At 46.5% G+C, this 13,417-nt stretch overlaps 6 protein-coding genes across 6 annotated transcripts; all 6 read left to right on the top strand.

Annotated features, from left to right (window-relative positions):
• The first annotated feature begins 2,999 nt into the window (after positions 1-2,999).
• BDV27DRAFT_123086 (uncharacterized protein) lies at positions 3,000-4,021 on the top strand. The gene is made up of 3 exons (XM_032065788.1): positions 3,000-3,410; positions 3,463-3,693; positions 3,757-4,021. The coding sequence occupies exons 1-3, from the start codon at positions 3,282-3,284 to the stop codon at positions 3,808-3,810; spliced, it is 414 nt and encodes a 137-aa protein (XP_031931081.1). The 5' UTR covers positions 3,000-3,281; the 3' UTR covers positions 3,811-4,021.
• Positions 4,022-5,058: 1,037 nt separating this feature from the next.
• BDV27DRAFT_123085 (alpha/beta hydrolase) lies at positions 5,059-6,366 on the top strand. Its single transcript, XM_032065787.1, has 2 exons — positions 5,059-5,534; positions 5,587-6,366. Exons 1-2 carry the CDS (start codon positions 5,145-5,147, stop codon positions 5,923-5,925), a joined length of 729 nt encoding a protein of 242 aa, XP_031931080.1. The 5' UTR covers positions 5,059-5,144; the 3' UTR covers positions 5,926-6,366.
• Positions 6,367-7,095: 729 nt separating this feature from the next.
• On the top strand, positions 7,096-7,857 carry BDV27DRAFT_142380 (uncharacterized protein; the record flags this gene model as incomplete). Its single annotated transcript, XM_032069947.1, has 3 exons — positions 7,096-7,279; positions 7,329-7,399; positions 7,453-7,857. 3 exons carry the CDS (start codon positions 7,096-7,098, stop codon positions 7,855-7,857), a joined length of 660 nt encoding a protein of 219 aa, XP_031931079.1.
• On the top strand, positions 7,441-8,827 carry BDV27DRAFT_123083 (uncharacterized protein). The gene is made up of 3 exons (XM_032065786.1): positions 7,441-7,826; positions 7,880-8,301; positions 8,509-8,827. Exons 2-3 carry the CDS (start codon positions 8,018-8,020, stop codon positions 8,552-8,554), a joined length of 330 nt encoding a protein of 109 aa, XP_031931078.1. The 5' UTR covers positions 7,441-7,826; positions 7,880-8,017; the 3' UTR covers positions 8,555-8,827.
• A 480-nt stretch (positions 8,828-9,307) lies between these two features.
• On the top strand, positions 9,308-10,547 carry BDV27DRAFT_123080 (uncharacterized protein). Its single transcript, XM_032065785.1, has 2 exons — positions 9,308-9,964; positions 10,046-10,547. Exon 1 carries the CDS (start codon positions 9,377-9,379, stop codon positions 9,947-9,949), a length of 573 nt encoding a protein of 190 aa, XP_031931077.1. The 5' UTR covers positions 9,308-9,376; the 3' UTR covers positions 9,950-9,964; positions 10,046-10,547.
• A 1,071-nt stretch (positions 10,548-11,618) lies between these two features.
• Positions 11,619-12,566, top strand: abfI (putative alpha-L-arabinofuranosidase; the record flags this gene model as incomplete). The annotated part of the gene is made up of 4 exons (XM_032074856.1): positions 11,619-11,855; positions 11,895-11,981; positions 12,035-12,175; positions 12,219-12,566. The coding sequence occupies 4 exons, from the start codon at positions 11,619-11,621 to the stop codon at positions 12,564-12,566; spliced, it is 813 nt and encodes a 270-aa protein (XP_031931076.1).
• Positions 12,567-13,417: the final 851 nt, after the last annotated feature.

Genomic DNA, 13,417 nt, shown 5'->3' with positions numbered 1-13,417 from the left:
TACACCCGACAATTCCCATGTTACGTCGGTGTTCAAAGCCGACAGCGTATGATATGAGCAGTTCAACCTCCGTTTCAACACAACAAAGCTGTTGTTATAACCGACGCATCAGGCCTCGCAAAATCAATATTTCTGTCTCTTGACACCACCACGTCTTGGGTGGACTCTAGGAGTATGCCAGGGCTAGAGCTGCAAGCAATGGTTTCCGCAACATTATCGCACGTCTTGGTAACTAAGATCCTCTAAATGGCGTCTCTTCCTCCACAGATCGCAGTGGGGAAGCGCTCTGCACATCCTTGAGCGGGTTTAGGTACCAGCCATAACTAGCATACATGACAACGATTATGATCTCCTCTATCACCGCCATGCAGACCTTGGCTGAAATTGATCCCTTCACAAGATCGAACACAGAACTATTGGCAAACACCGATGATACTGAATATACAACCCGTACCAGGAGTAAGGGTAACGTGATTCCGACAACGAAGATGGCTAGGCACTCCCGCCTAGGTATATTCTAACATTAGCGTAACATGCCCCAGGAGAGAGCGAGAAGCAGAACGCATCCGGCTAAAGCAGCAAGGTACAAGCAGACCCCAACACGGGACGTGGACTTTGGGTGGTTAGGATCGGACGAGGAGGCACTCCCGACAATGCTGAGGATGACGGCCACCGAAACGACGATTTGTGTCAGACGGGAGAGTTTCGGCTCCAGGGTAACTTCTATTTCCTTTCGAATTAAGCCCGTACTTCACGGGCATGTCAGTGTTGTTCTTTTCCACTTTTTGGGTGGTTCGTCGCAGGGCGGGGCAGGCAAGCAAAAGGGTCTCCAATCTCTTACAGTCTTGATAGCAACCCAAAGTGGCAAGCATCAGTGGTGATATGCCAATCGAATCAGGACCCAGCCTGTGGAACGGCGAAAGCCGTGCCTCAAAGAGGCGATCCATACGATCACCAGGAAAGGGACATAGACAATAAGTTGCAGAATTGATATGCCATTTCTCCCGGTCAGATGCATTGTGTAGTATTCGGCTTTCCTCAAATACAGTTTAATGATGATGGGAGCAGCAGGAAATAGGAATTTGAACAAAGACAAAATCCAGGATCTGCGGTTATATACGACTTCTCTTTCTAAGCCACCTACTACGCCTGTTTACCGGAGACTGCAAAGAAAGTCGTGTGCTAAACAGTACCAATGTTCCAAGGTATTCTAATTGATTGCCAGTTTTGGCAAGTGTTTCGAAGCTTAGCGTTCATCCCCCTTGTTAGATCCATGATTCTACCACTAATATGTTCTGAATGCGTTTGGAAAATAGAACCCACCAAGGCTTGTTGACAGAACCTTTCTTAAATCCTGAGCAATATGGATTAGGTCGCTAGAACGCTATACTTAATGAGGTAGGTGACTCTGAAAATTAGCGTGGATATGAAAGAGCTCTTAGCTATGGTTGGTTACGATGACTATGTGGGTCATCGGAGCTTCAGATCCACTCGGACACCATCTGAGATTGCTCTACTGTATGGTAAGGTATGAAAAGATTATTAGCTCTGCTATGCACAGCCACAAATTTTCAGTTCGGTGCTAATATGAACAATCTCATGGGTGGGAAGTACGCACTTATTCCGAAGTATGTAAGCTATGCACGCTGTTACACTGCATTTAAGGAACGACCTCGATCTGCCGCCATACTCAACGGAATTACACAGTCCACAGGCTGATCGCGTGTATGTAGTATGTACAAGTAACATCCAGAGGGGCTGGAACCGCCTATTCTATCCGCTGTGTGATTAGGTTCTCTCCTTGTACCATGCACTGGGTGATTACGGCTGCCACATATTTGCCTTCTTCTCTAGGTAGCATTCAATCTAGACTGGTGTGAAATCCGAGATGCTACGGTTTCCCCATGACTTTCATCGCTATAAATAACACGTAAGGTTCCTCACGAGGAAAATCGTATTGTTAGTGTGCGGATGATGATATGATACTAATAAACTGAAGACGGTTGAATGCAGAGACGAAGTGCTCAGTCCGGCATTCGTAGGCAGCAAGCTATTTTTCAACGCTGAAGATCGTCCAGGCATGGATAATATGATACCAATCCATCCCTTCATCAGGCTTTTATGCCATGGACAAAGTGATCATGCCTGAACATGAACCATTTGCCCGCTGTTGAATAGACAATGGACAGTGGTAAATCATGAGATTATCATGCTGTTATAGGAGCAATTGTCTCAGTCCTCCACAATTCAACTCTACGTCTATTTCCTATAATTAGATCGTGTAGTGTTCAGCTAACCCCTCTAGTGCGATCCTTCGTGCATTGCGCTGTCAAGAGCTGATTTGCCGAGTTGACTCAGAAGTAACATAGATATATGACGTCATTTCGCGTCGATGCCGCTCCATCGAGCTATATTCGTTACTTGAAGCTTGTAATTAAGCAAAATGACATGTTTAGAGAATATATTGGCCGGTTAGCTCTGGTGTTTTCATCATTTGGGCAGATACTACATCTTTTCCAGTCTACCGTGAGATAACTCGTTAGGGCTGGTTCAGGCACCCTGCCGTTTCCTTAGCTCAAAACAAAGACCTGTCTCTCTTCTTGTCCAACAACCCCATAATGTGTCTTTCTGACCTGTCATTCTTGATACTTATTTATAGTCATTGTATATTTTGTCTTGTAACTCAGATGCTCAATAAGCCATACAGATATTAATCGAGTCTTTTCTCAATTGGTCACATCCCAAGAGACCCACACGAACAAGATTCGAATCTACAAAACATAATTTGAAACCTCAACAGCTGGAAGAAATATGGCCGCCAGTTTACATAGAAGGGGAAGAGAGAGAGAGAGAGAGAGAGAGGAAAACTCCTTCAGAATACGATGGTATTATTAGCATCAGGCCCTACATACAATATGCATGTTTTTCATGGGGTTAACCAAACATGGGTCAAGATTGGGTGATCTCGGCAGTGTCGGGGATTTTCAACCGTCGGTTACCTCGGATTCTGGGTCCTTCAGGCCAACCACAATCGTGGCTTCGCTCGCCGCTCTGAGACTTGCAGAGACTTAACGAATCACCTTCGTCTAGTGGGTGTGCCCCTAACATAGGCCTGTATCCCATCTCTCAATGGCATAAAAACCCCTTCTGCCTCCCTCGACTTCAATCAACATCAACATCAATCAACATCAAGAAGAAAGGCCAAGACTAGAACCGCAAGCAGTAGCTCAACATCCTTCAATTTCACTATAATTATTTATCATTTGAGTCATATCAACAACATGAAGGCCCCTTACTTTATCGCTTTCCTTGCCACTGCCGTCTCGGCGCAGAATGCTTTCATCGGATTGCCCAAGAAAGACCAGGAGATCACTGCAGGAGAGAAGCTAGTTGTTCAGGTTCTGCGCCCGGTAAGTTCGGACCTACATCTCACAGCCTAGCCGAGACTAACTGCCGTATCAGAACTCCCTGACTGGTTCCGAGGAGATGGGTGTCGCAATTGGCGTGGCATCCTGCGCCTCAAACCCCTGTATGGCTCCGAAAGACACACTGGGCACTCTCCTCTATAACGGGCCTTTCAAGCCCGAGTACCACGATAACCTGGGTCCTTATCAAAACTTTACCGTGACGATCCCAGACTCCATAGCCAAGGGAGACGCACAGATCAACGTCGCCCATGTAGCAATTGTCGGGGTAAGTGCTAACCTCCCACGATCGCATCGATGAGATTAAGACGCTAATGTGATTTATTTGCAGGCGAGCGCTTGGCCATACCTGGACCTGCTCAATCAGACTGTTGTTGTTGCTTAGGTCTTGCGTGGAGGCTGTCTGCCTGTTTCCGTCTGTATAGGCTCTTTGCGGGAACTGGCGAGTTGTATATTCACTCCTTAAATTTCTCTGGATTTAAATTCGTGGTTTTCATTTTGGGGTTGTCGGTCCTTGGTCATTTTGATCCTGAATTTTGCGGAGATCCTTTTAGCTATAAGATCGTCTAGTATTAATCTATTTGATTTCTTCGGCATTTACAGGTCCAGCACCATGAGGAAGTAGTGATAGGACTGAGTATTATTTCTACGACCGCATAATATTAACTCGTAGATCAATATTAGTCTCCGTTTATAGAAATCCCGACAGCGTCAAACCGGCAGTCTAGTGGAGAAACAGGCTGTCAGTCGGATCAACCCCACAATGTGGAGGATTTCGTGAGACGAATCAGACGCCATAATTCTTGAGTTTAATAGAGCTGCGAGACGACTACCTTAAGATCCCTTTATATAGGTCAACTCATCTATGGCACCGTGTAGTCGTGCTGAACCTGCGTCTTCCAAGTGACTGTCTGTGCTAACTTTTCCGTCATCGATCTCATTCAGTTCGTCTTATGGTTTTAAGAAGTTGTCTATATTTCATTAACTCTAATTGCGGGCTATAGGCGACCTATGGAAGAAATCAGGTCGCAAAATGAAACGGACGATAGCGCCATGCAAAGCCGGTAGTGCGGAAATATCCGTGGTGGATCAATATGCGTCTTCTCATAGTTACGTTTAACCTAATTTTCTCCCTATGGACTATTGGCCAATGAGTTCGCGCTCTCGATATGTGGACCAAGACTACTTGTACTTGCAGTCAAGTGAGGTATAAGTGGGTGTTGATATGGATTTATAAGAGACTATACGTTATTCATACTATTAATAGCAAAGAGACACAAAACTAAAAGGTGTTAGTACTGTGGCAAAGTCCATGCCAATTAGATATCTAGTACTCCATAACCGTGCTTTTTGAGTTGGGAATTAAGAATATTAGTATTTCTATATTATGGAGTCCCAGATAGCCCTTGGTGTTGAACTTGGTGGTAGCTTAGTGAGGGCAATGGCATGATACCTAGCCGTAGCGTAGCACTGCAGGAGGGGCTTTCAATTAGGGACCTTGAGTTAACAGGAGACTAACTGATACCGGTAAAGTGGACTACACTCATGTCTCATCTGGCTGCTTTCTGGTGGCATGCGATCGTCGCCGGGGTCGCTGCCCCACCACAAGTAACAAGCCAGTTTGTCGGAGATATAATAGTCTGCAGGACCCCGAATAACGCTTGCTTGCAGGACTTTTTCATCTCTGTCCCACGTTTGAAACAACCTTTGCAGACCAGCATGACTGATACAACCACTACTCGCCCTACGATCCTTGTCATTCACGGGGCATGGCATCATCCTGAATTTTATGCCCCCTTCTGTAAGGCATTTGAAGACTTGGGCTACGAAGCAGTCTGTCCTCGCCTTCTAACCTGCAACAATGATGTGCCCCCCACGAAGAAATTGGAGGATGACGTGACGCTCATCCGAAAGACGGCACAATCGCTCCTTGATGATGGGAAGACCGTCATCGCCGTGATGCACTCCTATGGTGGAGTTGTTGGCACTGATGCCCTACACGGGCTGGCGATCAAACGTTTGATCTACATGACTGCTTTTATACCCCCTAGTGGCAGCAGCCTCGCGGGGATGTTTGGCGGCCAATTGCCCCCTTTCATAACTGTCGATGTCTGTAGTCTCTTACCTGAACTGATATGCACTCGCTAACAACTATTTCTAGGATGAGAGGGAGATTTTGACTGTCCCGGACCCGGCGCCCTGTTTTTTCAACGACCTCCCCCCGGAGGAAGCCGCTGCATGGGCCAAGAAGCTGGTGGTCCACCCGAAATCCGCCCAATTCGACCCAATCTCACACGAGGCGTATCGCAGCAGTCCCACCACATACATTGTGTGCGAACAGGATGCCGCTCTTATTCCCATGGTTCAGGAGATGATGATCGAAAACGTGCGGAAGGCAGGAGTGGATATAAACGTCGAGAGATTACCAGCGAGTCATAGTCCTTTCCTCAGCATGCCGGAAGAGACTGCCAGTCGGGTGCTAAGGATTGCATCCCAATGAACTATGAGGTAGCCTAACCGCATGGAGCGCGGTATGCGAGACGGTTTTGGCGGAATTTACTCCGCAAGGTTCGAATAGATCCTGCTTAGTTTGAGACATTTCGTGGCCTGATACAACGGCTTGAGTCGAAACGGGTCCGATGTAACGAACCGCATCCCAGGCCAATCGCGGATCGGGAAAACTTCAATTCTGTTCTTTGCCCGACCCACTCCGTCCGATCCTGCAGGGCCAGGATTGAAGTTTATTTGATTAATGTTGCGTGGATGGTTTGACCGGTTCCAGACTTCGGGAGTAGTCTATTTACTGAGTCTGCTTTCTGCCTTTCTCGTGAAGCATTTCACCCGATAACCTGTTCTATTTTCTATTGTTAACATGGGCGACTATCCGCTGTAGACAGACCCAGGCCTGGTGCCTCAAGCCCAATGTACTTCCTGATGCTACTCAATATTTTCTAGTAACATATACATACATAGTATGCTAGGACCAATGCATTCTTTGCAGATCCCTCGGCTCAAGCTAGATGAACCGTTGCCGCGGAATTGTATATTAACAATATCTAAACAACCTCGCACAATCTGCCAAGTCCAGCACTCTAGAGTCTAGCGTCAAGAGGAATATCACTAGTCTAATGTACAATATACACTATAAATCCCAACTTAATGGTTATGCGCGCAGCGAGCCACCAGGATGAAGATCCTTGCGGGCGGGTCTGCCCAAGACAAGCCCTCGGATTTGGGCATTTGCACGCACATGTAACATCCACAGCAGTATCAGTATTCTTTTTTTCGAGGTCCCCGGTAGTTAAGAGCCCCTTAAAAGGCCCTTTTATATGAATCTCTGTTTATATATGCACATAACCCTGGTGGCACGAGCTTCGTCCTGGATGATAGCGACACAAAACGCTAAGTGAAACCATTCAAGCTTCAAAAACAGCTAATCCACTCTCAATCTTATCTTTAAAATGTTATCCACATGCAAATTCTAGCGGAATACGGGTTCCACGTGGGTTTAAATAGTACGTCAAGCAATCCAGCAAACCTTGGCTCACGTCCGACGAGATTGCGAAATTTTGCCGTCATTTAACCGGCGCGACTAGGGTTATGTATATACAGCGACAACGATAACGACAACAGCGCAGTCGTCTTCTGGGAAAAGCTTTTTCATCTCGTTATGGGTGCTAATGACCGTGGGAAAACCTACATTACGGTCAGTGCTGTGCTCGTCGCACTGTCCACGGTTGTTGTTGGTTTTCGCATCGTTGCGCGATGGATGAGAACAACGTTGGGGCTGGATGACTATGTCATCTGTGTGTCGATTATCCTTGCTTATAGCATGCTGGGAGAAGCTGTTTTTTGTAAGTTTACCAATTTGCGACGAGATCGTACATGGCTGATTGTGTATAGGGGCCCGAGATGGCGGGCTAGGAAAACACATGGACGAGCTAAGTATTCAGGAGAAGATTACCTTCCAAAAGGCGAGTATTGGCGGACATCCAATTTGTAGTCTTAGTCTAATAAACAATCGCAGTGTTTCTTCGCCAACGAAATCTCATACACCCTCCTCGTCCCCTCCATCAAAATCTCAATCCTCCTACTCTATCGCCGAATCTTCACCGTTCGCAACTTTAGAATCGCGAGCCTTATCGCCGGCGGTCTAGTCATATCATGGTGTCTCGCTGTCTTTATCACTGTCCTTCTTCAATGTCGCCCGATTGCCCTGAACTGGAACAAAACCTTAGAAGGAACTTGCATCGACCCGAAACAGTTCTTCTTCGGCAACGCGATATCCAATCTCCTCATTGATGTGATTATCCTCGCTTTACCGATTCCGATGGTTCTACAGCTTCAATTACGGTTGTCGCAGAAGCTGACTATTCTGGGTATATTCCTTCTTGGTGGATTGTACGTCTCATACTTTATTATATATGTGTAGGATGAACGCTTATGGATTACAGTGTCTGTGTCGCGAGTGTTATGCGAGTCGTTACTCTCGATATCTTCGAAACCATGGATACGTCATGTATGTTCCCTTTAATTCCTTCTCAAATCCAATCGCACTCAACTAATATCTCAACCGACATACAGACTCCGTAATGGAAGCCGCAACCTGGACCTTCGTCGAACCCTGCGTCGGAATCATCTGCGCTTGTTTACCGACCCTTCGACCGCTGCTACGGACACTATGCTGCTCCTTCTCGTGGAGTACGGACCATTCCGATGGTCCACCGGCAAACTATAGGATGCATAGAATATCCAGTGCCGCGAAGAATGATTCAGCCGGTAGGAGTGACAGGGAATGGGACAATAAGCGATTTGGGGACGAGTTAGCGTTAATGGGCGGAAGTACAAAAGTAACTATCAATGGGGATGATGCTTCCTAGATTTGATTTCAGTATAGGCGTTTGGTGTATATCCAAAAAGAGGATCTATGATTATGTGAATATACTATAGACATGTCTGAGGTTAGGGTAATGACTTGAGAGTATTATATAACGCGTGTTTATGCTGATTCCTGATATTTAAAGTAAAGGCCTGTCAAGTCTTCTGTAGGAAGTCAATTGGTAAGAAGGAAGTTTCCACGTACGAGATCATATGAGTGCGAATCTAGACTGAATGGTGCCCTTGGCTGAAGGTTAGACTGAACCAAAGTTGTACTCGGTCTGCTGCGGGTGACACCTCGTATGAAGTTTGCATCCTGCGATGTCATCATGTCGACAGCCGCCTAGCCAAACAATACTTTATGTATGTTTTGAATTGAACAGGACCTGCAGGTCGTTCGATATCTGCGATCCTGGGCCTTTCGCAGGTCATGTCCGCACATGTTGAGGATACACTCAACATTTGTCTGAGAGAGACAAAAGAAAAATAATAGAAAAAAAAAAGAAAAAGAAAACAAGAAAAAAAAGGGGGGAGGAAGAAGAAGCATATAAATAAAAAGGAAAGGAAAAAGAAAATAGAAGTATAGAGGGGAGGATGTGTGTGTGTGTGTGTGTGTGTGTGTGTGTGTGTGTGTGTGTGAGAGAGAGAGATTTTGCGACAATGGCAATGGTGCTCAACATTCCGAGATTTGGTCCATCTCAGGTATCATGTGAGCTTAAACGTTGGATATCAGCAAGCTACCTAGGATCTCGATCACTGCCGGGCTTGCAGAAGTATTTAACCTTATCGTGGGTTGGCTTCAGCGTACCGTGGGTATCCTAAGCCTAGGAGGGTCTCGTTAGGTCTGGAACTTCGCTAAGCCAATCCGATCCTAAGCTTTTCTTATTTATAGCATATGTCAGTTGATCGCCATGTGCAGCCCCTGTTACTGAGGGGATATCACTACGAAGCTGGGCTATAAATATTGCGTGACTCTCCATTAGTAGGAATCAGATATTATGAAGCTGGGACTCTCGAGCCTTCTGCACAATATCCTGCTCTCGTCAAGCTATCGTAAATTTCAGAGATACATCATGTCCAATACAAATAACACACCTACTTCGCAACCAGCACACGCAGGTTTACTCGCAGAGGAAGCACCGACCTATCAAACATTCACAGACGCAACAGATAAACTGTACAAGAAGTTGGTCCAGGATGAATCCCGTGAATGGTGGCAGTACCGTTTCGTTAGCATGTCTTTCAACTTACTCGCGATCGTGCAAGTCATGGTCGGGGCAAGCATAACTGCTCTTGGGCCGTTTGGGGGTCAGCATTTGATTGCTGTAACCGTGCTAGGCGCCATTAATACTGTCATTGCCGGGTTTATAGCTCTTCTCAAAGGTAGGGGCCTTCCTCAGCGACCCCGGAAGAATATGCTAGAGCTTAGGAGGGTTCGGGAATATATTGAGCAAAAGAGGACCATATTACAGTACAGGAACAGGAGGTTCTCGAGGGATGAGGTTGACTCTCTACTGGAAGATGTGATGAGGAGGTATGATCTTGCTGAGGAGGTTATTGAAAGAAATCAGCCGGATACCTATACAGATAGTACGGGATCGACTGGTAGAGAGCGTCAACCGGACGAAGAAAGGGGTCCGGGATAAAGCAGGTATTATCAAGTACGTTGTATTAGAACTTTACCGTGGCTGATTGAATTTCGTGTTATAGGTACTGTGAAGACATTGACTAACAGCTTACAGGTGCTTTCCTGCTTGACCGGTTCCAGCTCCGCTTGGAATGCATCTCTAGATGCAGATGATTGTTGAGATACCAGCGTCAGTGGCATGGCTTCCGTTGTTGCTTTACTCCTGAAGTTGTAAAAGTCCATTCGTCTGGTTGGCACTACTCCAATCAAGCCGTACAAGGTCAAGAGAAGATTTAGACTCACAAACCAGCAAGCCCACAGCCGTTGTGCCTTTGCTTCGGCCATCCAAGATTATTTTCTCTCCTTTCTCAGAAATTACAACGGTACCATGCTTGCATCATTTCGTACGCTGGGAGAAGGTTGCTATATTTTATACTATAGCTGCTGGAGGGAATCCATAGTCCCCATTCTTTTCACACAATATGTCAAATGGCACATGTACCAAGCTATACATTAGGAAGCTAGGCTATTATAATGTCTTATGTCGAGGGACTCCAGAATGGAAGGTCCAAGCGAGTAGAGCAAGTGTTCTTAGCAATGATATTGTTCAATTAAACGACGGTTTGAGAACCTGCTTCATTGGACGTCCGTGGTTCGGGTCCAATATAAAGCGCCGTCCGTACCCGGCCCGCGGGTTCAGATTCTAAGCAGACTCCGAACCCGTAAACCAGCCGAAAACCTGTTTTAGTTAAAAAAGGTATAAAAATAGTTACTAATTCTAATTCCCTAAGTAATCTGTATATTTTGTATATTTACTCTTGTCTGTTAACAAACGGGTACTCGTGGGTAAACCCACGGGTTCAGACTGACAACCCAAAACCCGCGGGTACTACCCGCGGGTTTTGGCGAAGTCTAGTCTTGTCCTGCTCACTCTAATGCATAAAGTACCTCTTATTGCCTAAATTCAGACGGAAGCGACCCCTTAATTTTACGATTCAGCCTGATATCCTTGTTCTTTGTCACAGATCTCCGTTACCTCGAGGTCCTTTATTGATGGAGAATACACTTGGTTACTGGAAGCTACCACCAAAAGAAGTATGCTAAACTCAATGGTCACCCCTTATCTCACTGTACTTCTTGTTCTCTCCCCTATTGCGCCTGACGAGAGATTCAGCCTTGTATGTTGGCACAAAAAAGTTAAAGCCACGAGAAGGTATTCTCGCAGCGAGTAGCGCGGTATCAACACGCAGTATATCCACTCTCTATCTATATTTCAGGCAATAGAAGCTTCAGCTTTCAGGATCTCCACCTCCGCAGCGACTGAGAATATATGCTAATGACCGGATAATGGTCCCGAGTGATGAGACATCGCTAAACTCGCCCCCTCGACGGCTTCCTGTCTATTGCGAGCAATACCTCAACTTTGATAAATCATTGGAGGGAATTCTTTCAGAAATAGAACTGGACGAGCTTTATACGCTAGTGAACCATTGCTCTTAAACATGAGCCTTAGTACGCTTTCATGATACGGAAAACAAAGAACCCTCTAGACTCGTGTTCATCATTTCTCGTTCTCTAAGATCCCTTTAAGTGAAACAATGCTATCACTTCGACTTTCCGTCATTTCAGTCTGCCTTGCAGCTGTCAACGTGCTTTCGGCTAGCGACGGTCTTCGGAATGACTCCGTGATGAAGGCTAGTCTCCCTAAGAGCTTCGAATGGAGCTTGAGTGGTCCTCTTATTGGCCCAAAAGACGATAGCTACGACCTTGCTGGAATCAAAGACCCATCTATCATCGAAGTCGATGGCGTTTACCATGTCTTTGCTAGCACAGCCAAGGAATCTGGTTATAATTTAGTTTACCTTGGCTTTACCGATTTCGATGAGGCCAATTCAGCAACATTCCATTACCGTGATCAAATCCCCGTCGGAACAGGCTACCGCGCCGCTCCTCAAGTCATCTAGTTTGAGCCACACAAGCTGTGGTACCTTGTTTACCAAAACGGTAACGCTGCGTACTCCACCAATTCCGATATCAGCAATCCCTGCTGGGTGGAGCGCACCCAAGAATTTCTTCGACAGCATGCCCAGTATCATTTTCGGAGAACCTGGGCAACGGAACCTGGGTCGACATGTGGACGATCTGCGATTCGTCCGACTGCTACCTTTTTTCATCAGACGATTATGGTCATCTCTACCGCTCTCAGACCTCCCTCGGGAACTTTCCGAAAGGCATGGGGAACACCGTCATCGCGCTGCAAGACACGAATATAAAATGCCTTATTTGAGGCATCCAATGTATACAGTACCGGTGACGGTGAGTACCTTTTTCTCGTTGAGGCCATCGGCAGTGACGGTGCAAGATATTTCCGTTCCTGGACTTCAATCAGTCTCTCCGGTACTTGGACCAGTCTCGCTGACACGGAGGCGCACCCCTTTGCGCGGTCCAACAATGTCAAGTTTAGCACTGAGGCCTGGAGTAAGAGTATCAGCCACGGGGAGATGGTGCGCACGAAAGTTGACCAGACCATGGCCATTACTTCCTGCAATCTACGCTATCTTTACCAGGGCGTGGAAACTTGGGCTCCTCACCCAGGCCACCTCTGCGTGTTAACGGGCAATTATCGGACAGGCTAACTTAAAGAAGTCTGTCAGCGGCCTGGACTGTGGATACCCCCAGTAAGTCAAGACTTCACCTCAGCGTCGGCATGCAAGCTGGCCCGACTCCACTTTCAGCCGTAGTTCAGGGACTAGATAGAAACTACCTTAGTAGAAACTATTCCGCATTGAGTACTCGAAACTCGCTTAGTCTCCTATAATAAGTGGCTGCCTCTTGCTTTCCACTTTTCAACTCTTCCATTGGTAAATTAACAAATCAGTCGTTTCGCTTAACGCGCAATTACTCCAATAGGAAATCGCCCGGTTATACCAGGGTCCACAAGTTCGAAACGTTTAAAGCTCACCGTGCTCAAAGACCCTGATCAAGTGGGTCTAGCCTAAGCCTGTGGACTATCCAACCATCAATGGTATCAACTCTCCGTAGCTACTTCGTACATTGTCCATGAGTCTATGACTACCGAGGCAGTCAAGCGCCAAGAGGAGCTCATGTGTCGAAAAGGGGCACCAGCGGAGACCACTACATCTGGTAGCTGTCAGCTATAGACAGGCTGGTGTGGTATAGATAGACCGGAAATTGAAATCTGGTTAGAATTCGGCAGAACTTTCGTCATACTGTGGGTTTCTAGGCTCTCGAGGCCATTTCCAGAGTCTGCGTTCAGACGCCGGGTACAGAGCCATTTCCCGCTCGGATGAAGCCTAAATCGTGCCATCGCTCGAGGTACTTTGGCTCTGGCCAATGGGATAAAGTCCAGTCTGTATGATATCCTACGGCTAGATGCAGTAACATATCATAAGCCGGTGTCACACTGTTTCGTCCAAATCGCTTCAAAATGGGTGGCTATGGTGTCTTCTCAGGTCCGGAACTATCT

The sequence above is a fragment of the Aspergillus caelatus genome (genome assembly GCF_009193585.1).
Source record: "Aspergillus caelatus strain CBS 763.97 unplaced genomic scaffold BDV27scaffold_28, whole genome shotgun sequence".
NCBI classification, from domain to species: Eukaryota; Fungi; Ascomycota; class Eurotiomycetes; order Eurotiales; family Aspergillaceae; genus Aspergillus; species Aspergillus caelatus.
This window is presented reverse-complemented; position numbering and strand designations above follow the sequence as displayed.